The sequence below is a fragment of the Muscardinus avellanarius genome (assembly GCF_963383645.1).
Source record: "Muscardinus avellanarius genome assembly, chromosome: 3".
Classification (NCBI taxonomy): Eukaryota; Metazoa; Chordata; class Mammalia; order Rodentia; family Gliridae; genus Muscardinus; species Muscardinus avellanarius.
This window is the reverse complement of record NC_137788.1, coordinates 36,936,504-36,956,964: the sequence shown is the minus strand read 5'-3', so window position 1 is coordinate 36,956,964 and position 20,461 is coordinate 36,936,504. Positions and strand designations below refer to the sequence as shown.

The 20,461-nt window shown below is 49.9% G+C and overlaps 1 protein-coding gene across 14 annotated transcripts in view; it reads right to left on the bottom strand.

The window, feature by feature from the left end:
* ST3GAL3 (ST3 beta-galactoside alpha-2,3-sialyltransferase 3) overlaps nt 1-20,461 on the bottom strand; it is a gene marked incomplete at both ends in the record, with an annotated part of 197,677 nt that overhangs the window by 27,945 nt on the left and 149,271 nt on the right. For 13 of the 14 annotated variants that reach the window (XM_080693225.1, XM_080693231.1, XM_080693233.1 and 10 more), the window contains one exon: nt 3,482-3,576. The exons of the other annotated variant lie outside the window; for it this stretch is intronic. In XM_080693225.1, the coding sequence (XP_080549351.1) occupies nt 3,482-3,576 (95 nt within the window). The remainder of the gene's footprint in view (nt 1-3,481; nt 3,577-20,461) is intronic. 14 annotated transcript variants of the gene reach the window in all.

The window sequence follows — 20,461 nt, the reverse complement described above, 5'->3', positions numbered from 1 at the left end:
CTGCCCTTTCCAACTCTGGCATAAGGAGAGCACTATAATATAAAGGGTAACAAGGGCATCGGCTTTGGAGTCAAATCCTGGCTCTGCTATGCGAGAGTGCTGTGATCTGATATATATGACTTCCTCCTACACCCCCCCCCCTCCGTGGTACTGAGGGTGGAACCCAGAGGCTTTCTACCTCCGGGCTATAGACCCAGACCTATTTTATACTTTATTTGGAAACAGGGTCTCCCTAAGTTGCTGAGAGCCTCACTAAGTAGCTGAGGCTGGCTTTGAACCTGCATGATCCTCCGGCCTCAGCCTCCCACGCACTGGGATTACGAGCGTGCGCCACCACGCCTGGCTTATGGCTGACTCTTTGAGCTTTAGTGACTTCATCTCTAAAATGAAGACGTTAAGCCCTCACCTCTAAGATGAAGACGTTAACTCCTACCTTGTAGAGTTGTTAGGAAGGTGTAAGATAATGTGCATAAAAACACTGTGTTGTGCCAACACAGTGGAGAGCATTTTAATAAGATCAAAAAAGGGTGTAGATGTGCCTAGACTAAGACCCTACAGCTCTACTCCTAGGGGTATAGAACAGAAAAAAACACATGTTTATTCAAGGAGATTGTACAGTATGTTCATTGCAAAACTGTACATAGTAGCATAATGTTGCAGGCAACCCAGATGTTTAACCAAAGGAAACTAGATCACATGTGGCTCAGGGAATACTACAGAGCAGTCAAAACCAAACCAAACCAAAACAAAACAAAGCCAGTGACCTAGAGCTCTGTGTGTCAATACAGAGAAAGCTAAAAACATAAGCAAAAAAATCGATTTGAAGAATACACACACAAACACATGTAGAATGTTGCCATGTATAAGGCTTAAAACATGCAAAATCAATATATTTTAGGTGGATATATAAATGCGTGGCACAAATAAACAAACAAGGCATAGGAATGCCAACCCCAGAACAAGGGTAATGATCTCCCAGGGAAGGAGAAACATGGCGGAGAGAAGCTACACCGCAGCTGACTATAGCTCACGCCTTCTTTTTCTTCTTGTTTGTTTTGTGGTACTGGGTACGAAACCCAGGGGCATTCTACCTCTGAGCTATACTCCCACCCTAAGTTGTTGAGACTAGCCTCAAACCTGCAATCCTCCCGTCTCAGCTTCCCAAGTACTGGAATTATAGGTGTGTGCCACCACACCCAGATCGTGCTTTATTTCTTAAGCTGTGTAAAAGGTGTGTGGGTTCTTATTATATTATTCTTCATTCTTTTTGTATGCCTGAGATATTTCATGTTTATAAAGGAGGCTTCTAAAATTAACACATGTAATTTTTTTGTTTTGTTTTGCAGGGCTAAGGATTATACCTAGGACCTCACACATACTAAGCAAGCGGTCTACCACTGAGCTACATATCCAGTCCTACATCTATTTTTTTTATTGTAGTGTTTGAATCCAGGGGAATTCTATTTCTGAGCTACACCCCCAGTCCTATTTTATTATTTTATTTGGAAACAGGGTCTCACTAGGTAGTGGAGGGCCTTGCTTAGTTGCTGAGGCTGGCTTTGAACATGTGATCCTCCTGTTTTAGCCTCCCAAGTACTGGGATTACATGTGTGTGCTACCATGCCTGGCCCCACATATAAATTTTATTTTTATTTTTAAATTTTTGGTACTGGAGATTGAACCCAGGGGCATTCTACCACTGTGCTACATCCTCAGCCAATTTTTTTTTTTTAAACAGGGTCTCGCTAAATTGCCAAGGCTGGTTTCAAACCTGCGATTCTCCTGTCTCATCCTCCCAAGTACTGAGATTACAGGTGTGTGCCACCACACCAGCTAATTTTTTTAAAGAGGGAGGGGAGACATTGCCAGGTATAGTAAGAGGTCAAGTAAAGGCCTGGACAGATTCCTTTGGATTTCATGGAGGCTCAAGCAGCTGCCTTGGAATGGTGGGGAGGAAGAGATTCTTCAGGAGAACATGGTGAGAAAGAGGAGGCCAGGCATGGTTAATCTCTCCAGAAGCTGAATAAAAATGGGTGAGGAACAGCCCCTTAAGGGATATTCTATACTAAGTGTCTTCAGATACACCTTACAGTGGGCTTCAGGGAAGGCCAAGCTGCCCTCCTCTCCCTACTCCCAATTTTACCTGTATGGAAGAGCATTTGGTTACTAATTGGCCAAGGTCAAGGATGGGCCCTGTCTTCTAGGAAACATTCTTAGCAGGAAGGGCACATACAGCGGCTCCTGCCTGGTCAGTGGGCTCTGGTCGGTCTTCGCTGGCCTTCGTAGCTCTATCTATGATCAGAGTCTTGAGGGAGGGTTTAAGAGAGAACATGCTGCTTGGCTGTGGGTACCCGGGAAGGAGTTTTTCATATGGCCCAACCCAACCCTTATACATGTCCTTGGAGGCTTGAAATCAAAGCCTAACAGCATTTTGGAAGGCCAGTTTCTTCTTTTCAGGGAGGGCGGGCCAGCTGAGCAAAGGGTTTATTGGGTCTCCTGGCCCAATAAACAGCTGTTTTATTTAATTTAATTCTAACCACAACCTTATACAATAATACTAGACTTCCTTTTTGTGTGTGTGTGTGGTACTGGGGGTGGAACCCAGGGGCTTTTCTACCTCCAGGCTATACTCCCAGACCTATTTTATACTTTATTTGGAAACAGGGTCTCACTAAATTTCTGAGAGCCTCACTAAGTAACTGAGGCTGGCTTTGAACCCGTGCGATCTTCCTGTCTCAGCCTCCCAAGCGTGGGGATTACAAGCGTGCGCCACCACGCCCGGCTCTAGCCTTCCCGTTTAGCTGATAAAGAAACTAAAGCGCAGACAGATGAAGTAGCATGTCCATGGTCACAGCTGGTAAGGAGGTAGGATGGGGATCTAATCTCCACGTCCCCCGCTCTTTTCAACCAGGCCACGGAACAGTGCAGGAACTCGACACAGAAGTTCAAGCATCAGGGATGGGAACGTCTTACATCGGGGGACTGTGCGGGAGAGGTCCCTAAGGTGATAGGGGGGACAGGTTTTGAGTGTAGTGGGAAAGATCGGCCTTGGAGAGGATAAGAATCTTTTATCGTTAGGATGAAAGACACTAGGTGGGGATGCTGGAGGATGCTGGGAGTGTTCCTGGGGGGATGGCTTCTTTTCTCCCCACCTTATCTGGGTTCTATGATGTCTCTGGCATCTCTCTTCTGTGATCCCCTGGCAGAGCCTTTCTGTCTCTGAGTACCTGTATCTCCACTACACTGGAGTTTTGACACCCATCTAGGTCACTATTGTAGAGGAGCTCCTGACAAAGAGCAGGCTCTGAGTCAACACTCCTTAAAGTAGAATGAGAAAAGGACGCAGGGGAGAGGGCCTCAGTGCTACTGAGAGTGGGGGATGGGTGGGCCCAGCACAGGGACTTCTGAGGACAGGGCTGTCCTGTCCTAGGGAGATGGTCTGGAAGGCAGATGGCAACATAGGTCAGGGTCCCCAACATACCTTGACCTTTGATCCCAAAAGGCGGCACAAACTCCCGGATCCTGGCCCACTTGCGGAAGGAGTCATCCAGGAACATGGGTGCTGGCTTGGAAAACCTGGAATACAATAGGGCTCTGAGGACCACAAACAACGCAACAGGCTGGAGCACCGCATGGCTCTTGCGCGCGTCCGCCGTGGCGATGGGTCTGCAGGGAGCCACCCCCACATTCCAGCACGCCTTCCCTGCCCTCGCCTGGCCTGCTGTTCTGCTGCTTGGTGCTCGCCTGATCTTGCTGAGTACAGCCCAAAACCCTGATCTTGCTGAGTACAGCCCAAAACGGAAGGAGCAGCCGGGCCAGTCAGTATTTGGCCAGCTGGAGGAGCGGAGGGAGCTGGAAGCTCTCTGGAAGGTTATCTACATCCATCTACAGTCACTGCTGCCCACTGTGTTCCTGTAGTCTGGGAACAGGGTGTAAAGATGCTGTCTAGCTAGAGGAAAAATATCCAAACACAGCCAGTGCAGGGAGACAGAATTTTGGAGAGGATTCTTGGGGTGGACCACCCAAAGTGGGGAAGGAGGAGGACTCATGGTGAGAAGACCAGGCAAGGGAAGGGCTACGGGAGACAGGTTTGGTAGAGGAGAGAGGGAAAAGATTAGGAGGCAGGGTGGAGAGGAGCTGTCAGGGCAACAGAGAATGGAGTTGGTTTGTTGTTGAGGAGAAGGGAATGGACCCTAAGCTCATGTGGAGGGCGGGGAGAGCCTAAACTTTAAGGGCCCAGGGGCCGTGTTGGCCTGGAGGAGTTGGAGAGGAAAGAGGGGGAAGGCAAGGTCACTGTTCTTGGGCAGGCTGTGGGCCTGGGAGGATGGGATGAAGCCCAAGGGGAGGGGAGGCACAGGGGCGGAGGTGCAGGAGGAGCCAGCCGCCCCAGGGTGCCAAGAGAACAGGGCTTCACGTGGAACCTAGCACTTGGTCTGAGACCCTTTCCAGGGCACCGGCAGCCCAGAAGGTCCAGCTCTTGTCACTCACTGTGTGCGCAGAGTCCTGCTGTGGGGCCTCCTCAGAGCCTTTTAATGGTCAAGAATGACTGTGGAGGCCTAGGCTTCAGTGGTTTCTGTTTTGATTTTTAACTCAACCCAAATGAGCCCTCTGGAGAACAAGGGTACGGGAAAGCTAGCGTATCCCCCTAACACCCTGGAATACAAGCGCCATTGCTCATCTCCATCACCAACACCTCAACACACCATCCCAGGAGGAATAGTACTAGCGATCACTGGAGGTCTAATCTGTTAGAAACTCTGACAGGAGCTTGACAGGAGCGGAAAGCGTCCAGTGCTGCCCCTCCCCCATCGCTCACTGCTCTGATGCCCGTCCAGGCTCAGCGCTGAGAGGCCGCCCCTGCACCCTGGCTTTTCTTTGGGCTTCTGGGCACCAGCGACTGCGTCTGGGCCACTTCCCCCCTCTGTACAAGGGCAATGCCTAGTTCTCATGCCTAATATGTGAAAACTAAGTAAATGAATATATTCGAGGTTTCACTTTTTACTGAGGATCCCGGCCAAGTTCTGAGTGATATCAGAGGCAACAGAGTCTCTCTAATCGCCTTCATCAGGGACCACTCCTTTTGGGTCAGGACTAAGTTATAAAATTTTTGTCAAGTTTCTATGTCAAGCTTGGACAGGATTTTATCTGTTTCCCAATGTGTATGGGATGTCCTATGCTAATGAAATCTCCTAAGATCTAGCCAAATGATCTCAACATATTTTTTCCTTTTCCTCTCCCTACCCACCCATTTTTTGTTTATTATACTAATTGTTACTTTTAAAAACACCTCAGTTTTTTTTGGTGTAACCTGCAATGTGTGTTACCCCAGAAAAATAAAAATAATACAGGTAAGCGCTTTCTCTCTCTCTCTCTCTCTCTCTCTCTCTCTCTCTCTCTCTCTCTCTCTCTCTCTCTCTCACACACACACATACACACACACACACACACACACACACACACACACACACACACATACCCATAATCCTACAACACAGAGATGACCTTTTAGTCTATATCCAAACAGATTTTCCCTTCCCCACATTAATTTGTAGGCTGACTTTCTCCTAACGTGCAGAGACCGGGTGTAACAACAGAAGCTATAAGCTCTGGGTAATGCAACAAGGATCAACTCCTAACAATGAAATATAAAGGATAAGTGAAAACATGCCTTCTAAAAAGCAGGAGTTGCTATATTAGTAATGGCCCAAACAAGTGCAGGGACAGATCACAGCAAAAAACATTAAATGGGCCTAATGAGGGCCGTAAAAGCCTCTGCCTCTAGGGTGTAGCTTATCCCATCTTTACTTTTATGATCTGTTTTCAAACACTTGCCTCTTCACCCCTTCTTCTGTCAGCCTTCGTGTTCTAGACGTGCATTTCGCAGCCTCTTTTTATATCCCTTAGAGGACTCGGTCAGCTCTCCTCTACCATTTCTTGCTGCCAGTTGGGTGCATCTTTTTGCAAAAGGCACTCTTTGTTCCTCCTGTGTACATGTTTTTTAAACATTTTCCCCTCTTTGGTGCTGGAGATCAAACCCCAGGCCTCTCGATCCCCGGCCGGCCGCTCTGTGGCTGAGCCTCGTGCCGGTCCTATTTTTCAAACATATTACTAGGGAAAACTTCACATATTCAAAAGCAGAAAATGTTAATGAACATGGGTTATGCTAGGGACGGTGGTGCATGCCTATAATCCCAAAGACTTGGGAAGCTGAGTCTAGAGGGTCGCTAGTTTGAGACCAGACTGGGCAGCTCACCAAGACCCTATGTCAATATAAAGTGTAAAGGGCTGGAGATGTAGCTCCGTATAGAAGACCTAGGTGCAGTCTCCAGTGGTGCATGCAAATAAAAATCAATAAATGAGCCGGGCGTGGTGGCGCACGCTTGTAATCCCCGCGCTTGGGAGGCGGAGACAGGAGGATCACGCAGGTTCGAAGCCAGCCGCGCTGGCTTAAGAGACCCTGTTTCCAAAAATAAAAAAATAGGTCTGGGAGTGTAGCCCGGAGGTAGAAGGGCTTCCAGGAACCCCAGTACCACACACACACACAAAAATCAATAAATGAAATGAGTCGTGTGTGCCGTGGAGGTCCTCCCAGTCCACATTTTCTCTATCATATTCAGACATTGTTCAGCATGTTCCTCTGTCCCCTGCTCTCCTGAAGTGGTACCAAGAGCTGAAGACTTAATCAGACTTAGGAACAGTCTTCTATAATACACAGTTGCTTCCCCTGTGGTAAGATAGATCTGTTTGTTTGTTTGTTTGTTTTTTGTACTGGGTGTGGAACTCAAGGGCATTCTACATCCAAGCAATGCCCTCAGACATTCTTATTTTTATTTTGAAACAGGGTTTCCCTAGGTTACTGAAGGCCTTGATAAGTTGCCAAGGCTGGCCTCAAACCTATGACCCTCGGTCTCAGCCTCCTAAGTGTCAGGATCAGGATTACGGGTGTGCACCACCACATCTGGCAAGGTTGGTCACTGGATTCAAGCGTGCCAGATTGATTCAAGCGTGCCAGATTGGAGCTTGTAAAGTTCTAATAGCTTCACCCAGAATGCCTTTAGCAGCCAAAGGATCAGTGCCTAGATCCATTTTTTTCTTTCAGATGCTAGAATCCTTGTGTAAACTTCCAGAAACTTCTATAAACTTTCTCTCAACTCTGGTTACCCTAAGGAACTGGTCATACAGGAAAAACTTTTTTTCCCTCTTTACCAATTTTCAGAATGAGTGGTTTTCTTAACATCTTTCAAAGGTGATAGCCCCTCCCGTAATCACTGAGTGTATATTTTAACATATTTGATACACATCAATCAACTGTAATTCTTCTTTTTCTTCTCTTTTTCTTCTCTGTGCATGCATAGGTGGGGGGGGGGATGGTACTGGAGACTGAACCTATTTTTGTTGTGTGCGTGTGGTACTAGGAATGGAACCCAGGGGCATTCTACCTCCAAGATACACCCCTAGTCCTATTTTTTATTCTTTATTTTGAAGCAGGATCTCACTGAGTTGCAGAGGGCCTCACTAAATAGCTGAGGCTGTCCTCGAACCTGGATCCTCCTGTCTCAGCCTCCCGAATGCTGGGATTACAAGCGTGCGCCACCAAGCCCAGCTAACCTAAAGGTATTCTATCTCTGAGTTATATCCCCAGTCCTTTAATTTTTTTGTTTTGAAACAGGGTCTGAATAGGTTAAGAGTCTTGCTAAGTTGCTGAGCTTGGCCTCCAACCTGTGACTTCACCAATAGAATACACTGTCAAATGCTTCAATTTCATCAATCCAATAGCAAAGAGATAGCCTCTCACTGTTATTTTAATTTACATATATTTTCTGTTGTTGCTATTGCTATTTTTTTCGAGACAGGATCTTGCTATGCTGCCCAGGGTGGTTTCAACTTCAAGATTCAAGTGATTCCCCTGCTTCAGCCTCCTGAGAAGGTGGGACTGCAGGTATATACCACTACGCCTGGTTTATATGTTTTTATTGTGAATGAAATTGATAATTGCCTCATATATTTAAGGGCTATTTGTAGTTTTCTGTGAATTATTTTCAAATTTCTTGCTAATTTTTCTATAGGATATTATTTTTTTCTTCTATTCTTTGAACTTCTAATATATTAAGTATATACAAATTCTAGCCAGGCATGGTGGCACACATCTGTAATTCCAGTATTTGGGAGGCTGAGACAGGAGGATTATGCAGGTTCAAAGCCAGCCTCAGCTACTAAGTGAGGCCCTTTGCAACTCAGTGAGACCCTGTTTCAAAATAAAGAATAAAAAATAGGGCTGCAGTGTCGCTCGGAGGTAGAATGCCCCTGGGTTCCACCCCTAGTACCGCAAAAAAAAAAAAAAAAAAAGGATATACACATTCTGAGATACAATTACCAACATTGTTCCAGGTTTGCGCATCTACTTGGCTTGTGGTATTTTAATTTTCCTTTTTTGTAATAGATTTTTTTTAATGTAGTAAAATGATCAGTCTTTTCCTTTCTTATCTCTGGGTTTTGGAGTAAAGATTTTCCTATAGGAAGAATTTTTTGAAGGCTTTCCTCTTCCCCAGAGTGTATAGAAATTCATCCATACTTTCTCGTACTTGTATGTTTTATTTTTTAAATCTGTGGTCCATTTTGGTTGGTATTAAAATTGGATCTAATTTTACCCATTTCCATATGACCAGCAAAGTACTGTTTGGGGACCATTCTGTAGCTCTTCTTTGCCATTTCTTTAGGTGATTTTCATGTTTATTTTCCCCCTGGCTTTCTCTTCTTGTACCATTTATTATAGCTGCAGGGATTCAAGGAAGTTGCCCCATTTCAACTTGTGGTGAGCTCTAGCCTCCTCCCCGCGGCCACCTGCAGCCTTTCATGGCTATGGGGATCAGATTTCAGGATGGAAGCAGGACCTGGTACAACTACATTCTTGGTTACCTGAAAACTCCCAGAAAGGACAGTGGTTGATCCTGGAAATTGTAAGTCACGGCCAGCACCTGACCGATCTCCAGCATCTCATCCCCTCCCTCATTGCTGCACCACTGCCACCTTCTTATCTCCCCCACACCAGGCTCTCAAGAAATCAGCTACCCACACTGCCACGTTCATTGAAGATTCCAGCATCTGCCTCCTCTTTCATGCCACCCTATTCTTGCTCATTGATTTCAGAAATTCCAACACCTTCAAACTCTGGCTCACAGACAACTCATGTGACTCAGGTGGTACCACTCCGTGGTAGCTTCTCAGTGCTGCCGCCATGCTCCAGAACTTATCATCCCCTCCTTCCTCTCCTTTGCTTTTGTCACTCCTAGGCCTCCTGGCTTTCGTGTATACTCCTAGTCCACTCTCTCTTTCCTAGAGCCCATCTGTCTCTTCAGCCTCCCTCCTACGGCAGCCATACCCCCCGTTCCTCGACTTCATGTCCCGCTCACTAACTTTTGTGCCTTTTACACTTGTGGTGCTTTGAAAACACACCTGAATGAACACGAACACACACACACACACACACACACACGAACATATACTATGACTAATTCATGAACTTGAACCTCAGCTGGGCCCAATCATTCACCTGTCAGCTATTCCACACATTCTCTGCTCTTCATAAACTCTCCTTTTCCAATTCTCTTTAAGCAGATAGCTCTTCTCCCACCTCACAGGGAAAACCAACACCTTCGCAAGGGGACTTCCTCGGCTTCCTGCTGCTTTACCCATGAATCTGTTAGTCCCTTTGGCTATCCTTAAATTTGGCTTCCTCGCCCCACCCCACACCATCAAAGCCCACCATTTCATCATACTCTGGACCCCATTCCCACCTGTCTCCCCCTCAGCACACAAACTCGGGTCTCTCCCATGCAAAAGCAAACTCAACAAACTGTCCTGACCGTAAGCTCCCTTTATAAATTTCCCCTCTCTTTCCCTTCATGGTAAAACTTCTGGCAACAGCTGTAGCTATTCTCTCCCTCTCTCCTCTCCTCTTCACTCCCCAGTGTAATGCCATCTGGATTTGACTCCCAGGACCACCCCTCTCCCAGTCACACACTATCTGCCGCTCCTCAGACATGCACTTTTACCATGCACTTTCTCTGCGTGGGACCTGTGTCCCTGCCCCAGCATCCAGCCCTCTTTCCTCTCTACTTGCCTGGAAATTTCATTCTTACTCTTTTGACTTTAAAAGCCACTTCCTCTGGAAAGCCTTCCCAGGCTCCTAGGTGGACCTGCACTCTTCTTCCAGTGCTCCCCACACACACTTTGTTCAGTGGCTGGGAGGTGGCTCAGTGCTAGCAGAAGCTGAGCTGGGGGGGCGGGGGAGCATTAACAACAGGAAGTGTGGGGGCAAGTGATGGCAAAGGTGGTGTGTGTGTGTGAGTGAATTCTGTCTGCAGCTGGCCGGGCTGAGCCTCACACTGCACCTACGACAGAATCCAGGGGCTTCTCTCCAGATCAGTGTGTCAGTCTGGGGCTCTGGCCAAGGCGATGGTGGCCCTTAAAGTGTGGCATGTCTGGTCAGACCAGTGAGGCTGTAGGATGCCTGACCTGCTTGCCCTGGCCAAGAGGGTAGCAGGGCAGGGTGGGGCAGGCTTCGGAGGACAGGCCCTGGCCCGCCGGCCCTGCCAGAGACACAGCAAGCCAGGCAGCCTCGGGGTCGGGTTTCAGCAGGGTGTGTGAGTGCGTGAGAAGGCTGGGGAGGAGGAGGAGGAGGAGGCGGAAGTTGCACTGGGACCTGCCAGTCTTTTCTCCTTAGATCTGAAAGCCCAGGAGTTGGGGGGCTTGGGGCCCTAGGAGAGTGCATGCTGAGGGTGGCTCTCATAGCAAGGTGAGAGTCCAGGAGCCATGAGGCTGCTCTGCCCTCAGACTTATCGTGTGGGACAGGACTACGTGGCATAGGAGGCAGCCTATCACGGGAAGGGGAACCCGGGACCCTCCTAAGGGATCTTCATTCATGCTCAAGGGTGGCTGAGATGCAGTGAAGAAGGTCAATGTTCCCAACCCAGGTGCACTGACCTAAATCATTTTCTAAAAACCAGAATATCAAGCCTAAAAGAAAAGCTGGTGGAGTCTCATTAGGAGTGGCTGTTTGTGGGCACCAGCAGATCCAGGGTAGGAACTCTTCCTAGTTCCCGCCCTCCCAAAAGAAGAGGGTGCCCCCAGATGTGGGCTTGTCAGATCTGATTAGGAGACAGTGTGCGCTCTCCGTGTGTGTGTGTCTGGCTGGGTGGCCAGCCTTGAAGCCATTCTTCCTGATAAGGAGGGGTACAAGCAGCCTAGGAGGCAAAGGAAAGCAGAGCCCCAGTGGGGAACTTAGACCAGGTGACAGCACAACAGTGTGGTAGATTCACCATAGGCTGGGCCCCCCAAAAGTGATGCATCCAATGGGCTAAAAGCCAAAGCCCATAGATCCACCTTCCTGAGTCTGTTCTGGGAAGCGGTGGGGTAGGCAGAATATATATACTTTTTAAATACCTCATCAAGCTGTCTTGCCACCTTTGTTCTGGCTGACCACATGGACTGATCCCTGGGAGAATAAGAGCTGAAGGAGAAAGGATACTGAGTGTGTGGGGAAGGAGGGCATGTCCTGAGAGGAGCAGCAGAGAGGCAGAGACAAGCAGCAGGTGCCAACCCCAGTACTAGTCTGCGCCTGCGCAGGAAGCTCGCTGGGTACAGACCATATGGAGCTGGAAAAGGCAGTTCTGTTCAACATCTGCTTGCCCAGTTAGTGCTGGGTCCTGCTGAGTGCCAGCTGGGAACCTGAAGAACCCTGGTCCTTCCTTTGAGAAGCTAATGGTGGAGATAGGGAAAAAATAATCAGAAGGAAATTCGTCTCCACATCCTATATTTTGGAATAGCAAGTAGTACAAAGGTCACAGGGCATCTAGGGCGTACTGGAAAGACTTCTTTTTTTGGTATTAGGGATTGAACCCAGGGGTGTTCTACCTCCAAGTTACTCCCAGGCCCTTTTATTTTTTATTTTGAAACAGGGCCTCACTAAGTTGCAGAGCGTCTGGCTAAGTTGCTGAGGCTGGCACAGAAGTTCCTGTCTCAGCTTCCCAAGTACTGGGATCACAAGCATGCGCCACCACACCTGGCTTGGAAAGACTTCTTGAAGGAGATAACGATAAAACGGAAGCAGAGTGAGATGGTACATGCCTGTAATCCCAGTCCTCGGGGTACTGAGACGGGGGATGATGACATCTCATCAACCTAGAGGGACCCTGTTTCAAGGCAAAAATAAAACAGGGCTGGGGGCCAGGTGTGCTGGTACACGCTTGCGATCCCAGCATTCGGGAGGCGGTGGAGACCGGAGGATCGTGGTTCGGGGACAGCCTCAGCTACTTAGTGAGGCCCTTCGCAACTCAGTGAGACCCTGTTTCAAAAAATAAAAAGACTAAAAAAATAGGGCTGGGGGTGTAGTTTGGAGATACAGTGCCTCTGGGTTCAATCCCTAGAACCACAGAAAGCAAAACAAAACAAGAAAAAACCAGGCTGGGCCTTGAAAGCCAAGTAACAGCGATCTTGGTGGGGAACTCCAAGTGGGGAGAGTATTCTCAGGATGGAACAAAGGCCCAGGGCTGAGAACCATGGCCACCTTCCCTTCTAGGCAAGGAGAGGGGCTGCCTAGCTGGCCAGGTGAAGCAGTCCCACTAGTCCCATCAGGCAGCTGGAACAATGTGAAAGGAAGATGAGCGGCTGGGGTGCAAACGCTGCCCAGAAGGAAAGGGCAGGCACACGCCAGCTCTGTGGGGCGGGCCTGCCACCTGGCCATCGGGACCCATGTCAAGCCATGTCGTCGCTGCCGACTCCGGCCACGTAGTTCACGCTCTCTCTCGATGGGGTCTTCTGGGTGTTGGCATTGCTCCCCTTTCTGCTGTAATGGCATCCCACTCTTGGTTCTGGATGGTCCTTATGGAGCTGAGCCTACCCCACCGCTACTGGGACGGGCATGTGTCCCAGGCTCGCGAGCGGCCCTGACCAAAGTGGGATGCATTGAGGTTCTCCTCTCAGATTTCATGTTTAAACACTGGGGGGTGAGGGCGTCCCTCTTTTTCTCTAAGAGAGTGAGTTACAAAGACCATGTAGGCCTGGAACAGGGCTGGGCAAACTCCAGCCTCCAGGCCACCGCCCGTGCCTAAAAAGTTTTACTGGAATATGGCCATGCCCCTTGCTTCCACAGTGCGTGCGGCTGCTTTCATGCCACAGCAGCAGAGTTGAGCAGCTGTGACAGACTATGGTCCACAGAGCCGAACACATCTACTGTCTGGCCCTTTAGAATGAGCCTCGAGGCTCTCCTCCCTAGAGTGGCTGGGAGCGTCGTCTGCAGGGATGTGGATGAAGCTGCCTGGATTTCAGACTCACCAGCATCTTTCTCCCTGCAGCTTGGCCCTGCCGTCCTCCGGAGAAAGATGTTGGGTGAGTCTGAAGTTCAGGTGGGCCCGGAATTTCCACTCTGGAGCACAGCTTTTTAAACGAACACACGTTCCTTCTTTTTTTTTTTTTTTTTTTTTTTTTTTAGTGGTACTGGGGTTCCTGGAAGCCCTTCTACTTCCGGGCTACACTCCCAGACCTATTTTATATTTTTGAAACGGGGTCTCTTACGCCAGCGCGGCTGGCTTCGAACCTGCGCGATCCTCCTGTCTCTGCCTCCCAAACGCGGGGATTACAAGCATGCGCCACCACGCCCGGCACACACGTTCCTTTTGCTTGGATATCAGTTTCTACCAACCCTGACGGCTCCCTAAGATCTAGTTTCATCTCTGGTCTGGTTTCCACAGTCTTGTGATCTGGCTCTTGTCTACCTCTCCAGCCCCAGATGCCCCTTCTCCCATCTCTTTCCTTGGGCTCTGGCTGACCCAACTACTTAGCAGTTTCTAGAGTCTTCTGGGCCCTTCACACCTCCATGCTTCACACCAGAGATCCCTTTGCCTGGAATTCCCTTGTCCTTCTCAGTCACACGCTGAACTTCTGCTCACTCCAAGGACCTGACCCACCAGCTCTCCTACCTGAGTCTTCCCCGGGCCCCACCAGGCTGACATGCCCTCCCACAGCACCACCATCCCGTGTGCCGAGCGTGCTCTTTGACGTCACTGCCTGGTTCCCCACCCGGCTGGGTGGCAGCCCTAGCACGCAGCAGGTGGGGCTGCGAGAGGGAGGAGTGTGGATCTTCCAGGGCCAATCCAGGCCAAATTCCCGCTCATCTGAGGAGGTCTGGGGCTGCCTCTGTGGGGTCCTCAAGGACACTTTGATCTCCCTGCTCCAAGGGCCAGGCTTCTGGCCAGGCTGTCTCTACTGTTCGCAGCCACCCCCCACATCCCTGGGTCTGAAATGCTGCCAGCTACTGCCCCTCTGCCTGCTTAGAGATTGTGGCTACATCTGTGTCCAGACAGACTGGAGCCGCATGCGTGACATGTATGACAGGCAGGGAGGCTTGTGCTGAAGGAGGAGAGGGGAGGCTGAGCCAGAGGCCTCGAGGGGCAGTGCCTGGGCTCCTGCTGACAGGCTCACAGCGACTCTGCTGACAGCAGGGTACCTAGTGTGGAAGATGGAGGGAGGGGGCCAGGCGGTGGGAGGGGCGGCAAGAGCAGGAGAGAAGGTCCAGCAGAGAAGCTGCTAGAGAGACAGGCGCTGCTACCCAGAGGGCCGGGACGCTGCCACAGAGCCCACAGTCCCGTGGGTCTCGGAGTCTAGCACCCACCTCTCCACTGAGCTCCAGCTTATTCCCAGGATTGCACTGGTGGAGATAAGACAATAAAGAACTCAGTCCCCGCCTTTGTGGATAATGGGTGCGGCTGTTGTGAAATACATAATAAACACACAATAACCACAGCGATAACAGCAGCAATGAAGCCACGGAGTGTTCAGGCGCCTGCTAAGCGTCCTGTGCACATGTCTTCTTTAATCCTTGCAATGGCCTTAAGGACCTGCCCTATTTATAGCCACATTCTTATTTACCACATTGCTTTTGGGAACGCAGGAGAATCACTGGCCCCTTAGGGAAACACACGATCGGGGATGGAGAGCACAGAACCAGAATTGCAGGGGTTGAGAAGAGAGAAATGAGAAAGAATTCAGAAGACAGATGTGACAATTTCTGGACTCAGCGGCGAAGGAGAATATAGAAAGCAGGCGTGGTGGCATATGCCTGTAATCTTAGCACTTGGAAGTCTGAGACAGGAGGACTGCAGATTTGAGGCCAGCCTCAGCGTCTTAGCAAGACACTCAACGACTGTGCAAGACCTTGCTTCAAAATTAAAAATAAAATAGGGCTGGGGGTAGAATGGGTTCAGTCCCCAGAAGAACAGGCTCAACCCCTAGGCAAAAAGAAAAAGGGCTGAGGTACTTGGAGGTAAAATGTTCCTGCCTGGGTTCAATCCTCAGTACCCACAACCCCTGCCAAAATAAGAGAAAGAAATGGAAAAGAAGCTGGAGAGCAAAGTGGGACAGGGACTCGAGCGTGTCTGTATTTTAACAGAAAGGAGACAAGCAGAGAAGAGGAGGGGTGTAGGAGACATAGGGTGGTAATGGAACGAGGCCCGGGGAGGGGAGGGGAGGGGAAAGAGGCAGGGCAGAAGGGGAGGAGCAGAGAAGGCAGGACACCCTCTCCCTGGAGGAAGCAGGGAGGATGTGAAGACAGGTTCTCACATAGACTGGCTCGCAGGCAGGGAGGACCCCGGAGATGCTTGGCAGACACACTCTTTTTCTGGGCATGTCTTGTTGGCTCTTTTGGGGGCGTGAGTGTGGACTGCAGTGTTCTATGAATGGTCAGGGGCGGGGACAGCTGAGTAGTGCCCACCAGTCCAGAAAGGCTGGGGACCGCGAAGCCATGGCAGAGCGAGACAGGTGTTTGCCTGTTGTCAGGGCAGTTGTGACGAGTGGCCCAGAAACACAAGCAGAAGCGGTTGGCAGATTCAACCCAAGTCTGGGCTCCGCTGCAGCAGGTTCATTGGGAGAACAGGCCAGGAAGGAGCGAGAGTACCGACGTCCTCAGGAGCAGGGCTCCGGCGGGGAGGGCGGGGAGGCGAGGGCCAGGCCGATGTGGTGATCCAGCCCAAACCTAGGAGTCATTCCTTTGTCTTTTTTAGTCCCATTTGCCCAGACCCTCGCATTCCACAAAGAGGAACACCTATTTTACAAACAAGCCTCTCTCCTGCTACTTGGACACTACCCCTTGGCGTCACTCTTGACTCATCTCTTTTTCTTGGCTGCTTCTCATCCAATTCATCAGCGAGGTCTGTCAGTACAATCCCTAAACATATTCTAAACTCACCCGCCCACCCGCTTCCACCTGCTACCACCCGGGTCCAGATTATCGTGCACGTGTGTGTGTGTGTTACTGGGGTGCTGGGGATTAAATCCAGGGATGTTCTACCTCCAAGCTACTCTCCCATCTCAATTTATTGTTTCAAAACAGGGTCTCACCAGGTTGCTGAGGCTGTCCTCGAACCTGCGATCTTCCTGACTCAGCCTCTGAAGTACTGGGATTACAGGTATGCACCACCATGCCCAGCTCAGATTTTCACTTGTTGACTACTGCGCTGGTCAATGGCCAGCTCCCACTCTTGCCCTTCTCTCAGACAGGCCAGAATGACACTCCTAAACCATCAGCCTTATCAGTCCAGGCAGAGGACTGGACCCCTCCCACTGCCTCTGAACAATACCCAACCACAGGCTCCAGGGTCTACGCCTCACCTCACGCACCTCAGGCCCTCACTCACCTCAGGCCCTCCTCGCTCGCCTGCGATGGCCTGCCTACCCTTGAGCACAGCCAACTGCGTTGTGTGTGTGTGTGTGTGTGTGTGTGTGTGTGTGTGTGTGTCTGAATCTTCTCTAGGCTGGGTCTTTGTTTACATTTAGCCCTCTGTTTAAATGTCATTTCTAGCCGGGCGTGGTGGCGCACACTTGTAATCCCCGTGCTTGGGAGGCAGAGACAGGAGGATCGCGCAGGTTCGAAGCCAGCCGCGTGCGCTGGCTTAGGAGACCCTGTTTCCAAATAAAAATGTAAAAATAGGTCTGGGAGTGTAGCCCGGAGGTAGAAGGGCTTCCAGGAATCCCAGTACCACCAAATAAATAAATAAATAAATAAATAAATAAACGTCACTCCCCACAGGGTCTCCTCTGACGCTCCATCTAAGTGGGCTCCTCCCTCCAGTCATTCTCTGCGTCATCTTGTTTTATTCTGCTCATGCGCGTTTATCACTATGTAAAGCTCTTGCTCACTGCTCTTCTGTGCTGTGTGTATTTACTATTAGATGGAGAGCGTGAGCCGTAAGTGACTAGGGAGCCACCTCTGTTGTTCACCGCCATGTCCCCAGCACTGAGGACCGAGCCTGGCATCTGCCTCCCCACAAATGTATAAGACCACCTCAAGCTGTTCCACACCCTCCTCTCACCCTCTTGACAAAGGTGAGAAAGTGTCCATTCTCCCCACCAAAGATCAGGACGGCCGGTGTCTTTCCATCTCCTTCAGGGGCTGTGCAAGGGCGGCCAGGCTCCAATTTCTTTTGCGATCTCATCTCCTAATACTCTTCCCCACTCTGGACCCACTCCACGCTCATGGCTGCCTTAGACCCCTACTTCAAGCTGTTTGCTCGGCCTGGAATGCTTTTCCTCCATGTGCACAGACACTCTACTCCACACACATATAGTTGGCTCACTTCCTCCTTCCTTTGGGTAAATTTACCTTCCTTTGGGTAAATTCACCTTTCCCCTGAGGCCAGCCCAGACCAGCCTGTTCAACACTACAACCTGCTCTGGTCACCTGGCCATACTCTCTTTTGGTTTTAGGGATTGAATCCAGGGGCATTCTACCTCTGAGCTACACACCTAGCCCTTTTTATTATTTATTTATTTACTTTTTTTTTTGTGGCACTGGGGGGTGGAACCCAGGGGCTTTCTACCTCCCACCCCAGCCCTATTTTATAATTTATTTGGAAACAGGGTCTCACTAAGTTGCTGAGAGCCTCACTAAGTAGCTGAGGCTGGCTTCAAACCTGTGCCATCCTCCTGTCTCAGCCTCCCAAGTGCTGGGATTATAAGTGTGCACCACCACACCCTTTTTATTTTTCATTTTGAAACAGGGTCTGGGTAAGGTGCTGAGGAGGACCTGACCATATTTGTTTTCTTTTCTCACAGGATTTATCATGTTTTAATTTATAAGATAATGTTCACATTAGTTATTTATTGCCTGTGTTTTTGTGATAGAATGCACAAACCTCTGAGGTAGAGTCATGAGATAGGGAGGTTCACCTAGATTATCTGGGTGGACCCTAAGGGTACCTAAAAGTATCCTCAGAAGATCCAGGCAGAGCTGGGTGTGGTGGTGTGTGCCTGTAATCCTAGTACTTGGGAGGCTGAGATGGGAGCATTGTGGGTTGGGGGCAGTCTCAGCAACTTAGACAGATGCTTACCAACTTAGTAAGATCCTGTCTTAAAATAAAGAATGGGCTGGGCGTGGTGCTGTATGCTTGCAATCCCAGTACTTGGGAGGATGAGACAGGAGGATCTGGGTTCACGGTCAGCCTCAGCTACTTAGTGAGGCCCTCTGCAACTTTGTGAGACCCTGTTTCAAAATAAAGAATAAAAAAATAGGGCTGTGGGTGTAGCTCAGAGGTAGAATGCCCCTGGGTTCCATCCCCTGTACTGAAAAAATTAAAAATAAAATAAAGAATGAAAGGGGCTGGGGGTGAAATGTCCCTGGGTTCAATCCCCAGTACAAATAAATAAATAGGTAAATAAAAACAAATAAATAAGCAAATGAAAACAAATAAGCAAATAAAAACAAATAAGCAAATAAAAATAAATATGCAAATGAGGGCGGGAAGGAGAAGGAGAGAGAGACAGACAGACAGACCATCATAGACTTCATCGGGCACAGAAGGAAACATGAAACTAGGGTGGGTGAAGCCAGAGGAGGCAAGAGTCGGACAACCCCCTAGAGCATGGGTTGAAGTGGGGACATGGTCCCAATTGTCTTTGATTTAAGCCCAGGGACACTGACTTTGGATTTCTGCCCTCCAAAATCATCAAAGAACTGGCTACTGCAGCCACAGAAGCCCGACACAGGTAGGTTAGCTCTGAGCCCTACAGGTGGGATTCCTGGACAAAGGGGCAGTTTCAGTTGTTTGGCTCCCCCCGACCTCTGCTCAGAAATGAGGTACATTACAGAGACTGAGCAGAAGCCATGCTGTCTGATGAGACACTGGACCTGGGGAGGAGGGGCTGGGGACTGAGGCCCAGGGACGGCCGCCTTCCCGCATCCCCTCACCCCTGCAGTTCCAGGAAGGACGTGGGAAGAAAGTGTGACCGTTTTAGAAGGGTTACAGTTCCAGACATTTACATGCCTGCACCCAGTTAATGGCTACTAAATCTTCATCTGGAATGGAGACCCAGGTCCTGAGCTCAGGACTTAAACATCCAGATGCATCTGGAACATCTTGCCCAAGACAGCCCAGTGGCACCCAGGTTCACCATGGTAGACACAGGAGCCCATTTCCTTCCCTTGAACCGACTCCTCTTCTCCTGTCGGTGATGAGAGCTTGAGTCACAGAGCAAGTGACAGCAACACACCCGCCTGTTTGCTGCTCCGGGCGCCTTGCGGGTGGCCTCCCGTTGTCTCTCTGCAGGGAAGCAGGAAGAACGCCCCTGTGCTGGCCAGGCAGGTCAGGGGCATCCTGCACCCACGAGGCTGGATGGCACTGCACAGCAGCACTGCTCCAGGGTGGCCATGCAGTGATGTGAACGGCTCTTGGGGCTTCCCACTGCAGGTCCCTCTTAGCCCCGTACGTGGACCCTGTCCCATAGGAAAGCACTCTAAGCCGCTTTCTTTATGGGGGTGGTGGCTGAAGCCCTGTTTCTAGCTACGGGGACAGAATTCTTTCCCAAACACCAGATCAATTGTCAAGCTGGTGAAAGCTGGAAGCCTCACCTGTCACCGACCTGCTGTCAAGACACATAGGGAAACTGTCATGTAACAAGAACTCCAGCCCTGGAGCAAACACAGATGCCAGTATTCCCGCTACTCCTGACGTTCCTCGCCTCTACACACACCCCAGCCCCACAAACCCAAACCCAAGAGGCCCTATAATATTCAGCCCATGATAAGCTGAGAGGCTGACTGTCTTATCACTGTGCCTTATCTGTTTTTTTTTTTTTTTCTTTAGTGATTGACCAGAGTTGGGACCCGGAGCCTCATGTCTGCTAGGCACACGCCCTGTCACTGAGCCACACCCCTATCCCCATGCCTCATCTTTAATACCACACACGGTACCCAGAACAGCAGCTACGTTATTATAGGAAATAATGAACCACCATACAATGGGCCCTGCGCATGGGACAGGGGCCTGTCACAGCCACAAACTCTGTGGCTGCTGCTTTCAATTCCCTTTCACACCCACCCTCCCAAGCTCCCCCGCTCCCGGCTGTAATCAGCACCCCACAACCATCCAGCCGGTCACCTGGAAGGAGGACCAGGGGAGACAAGCCACAGGTC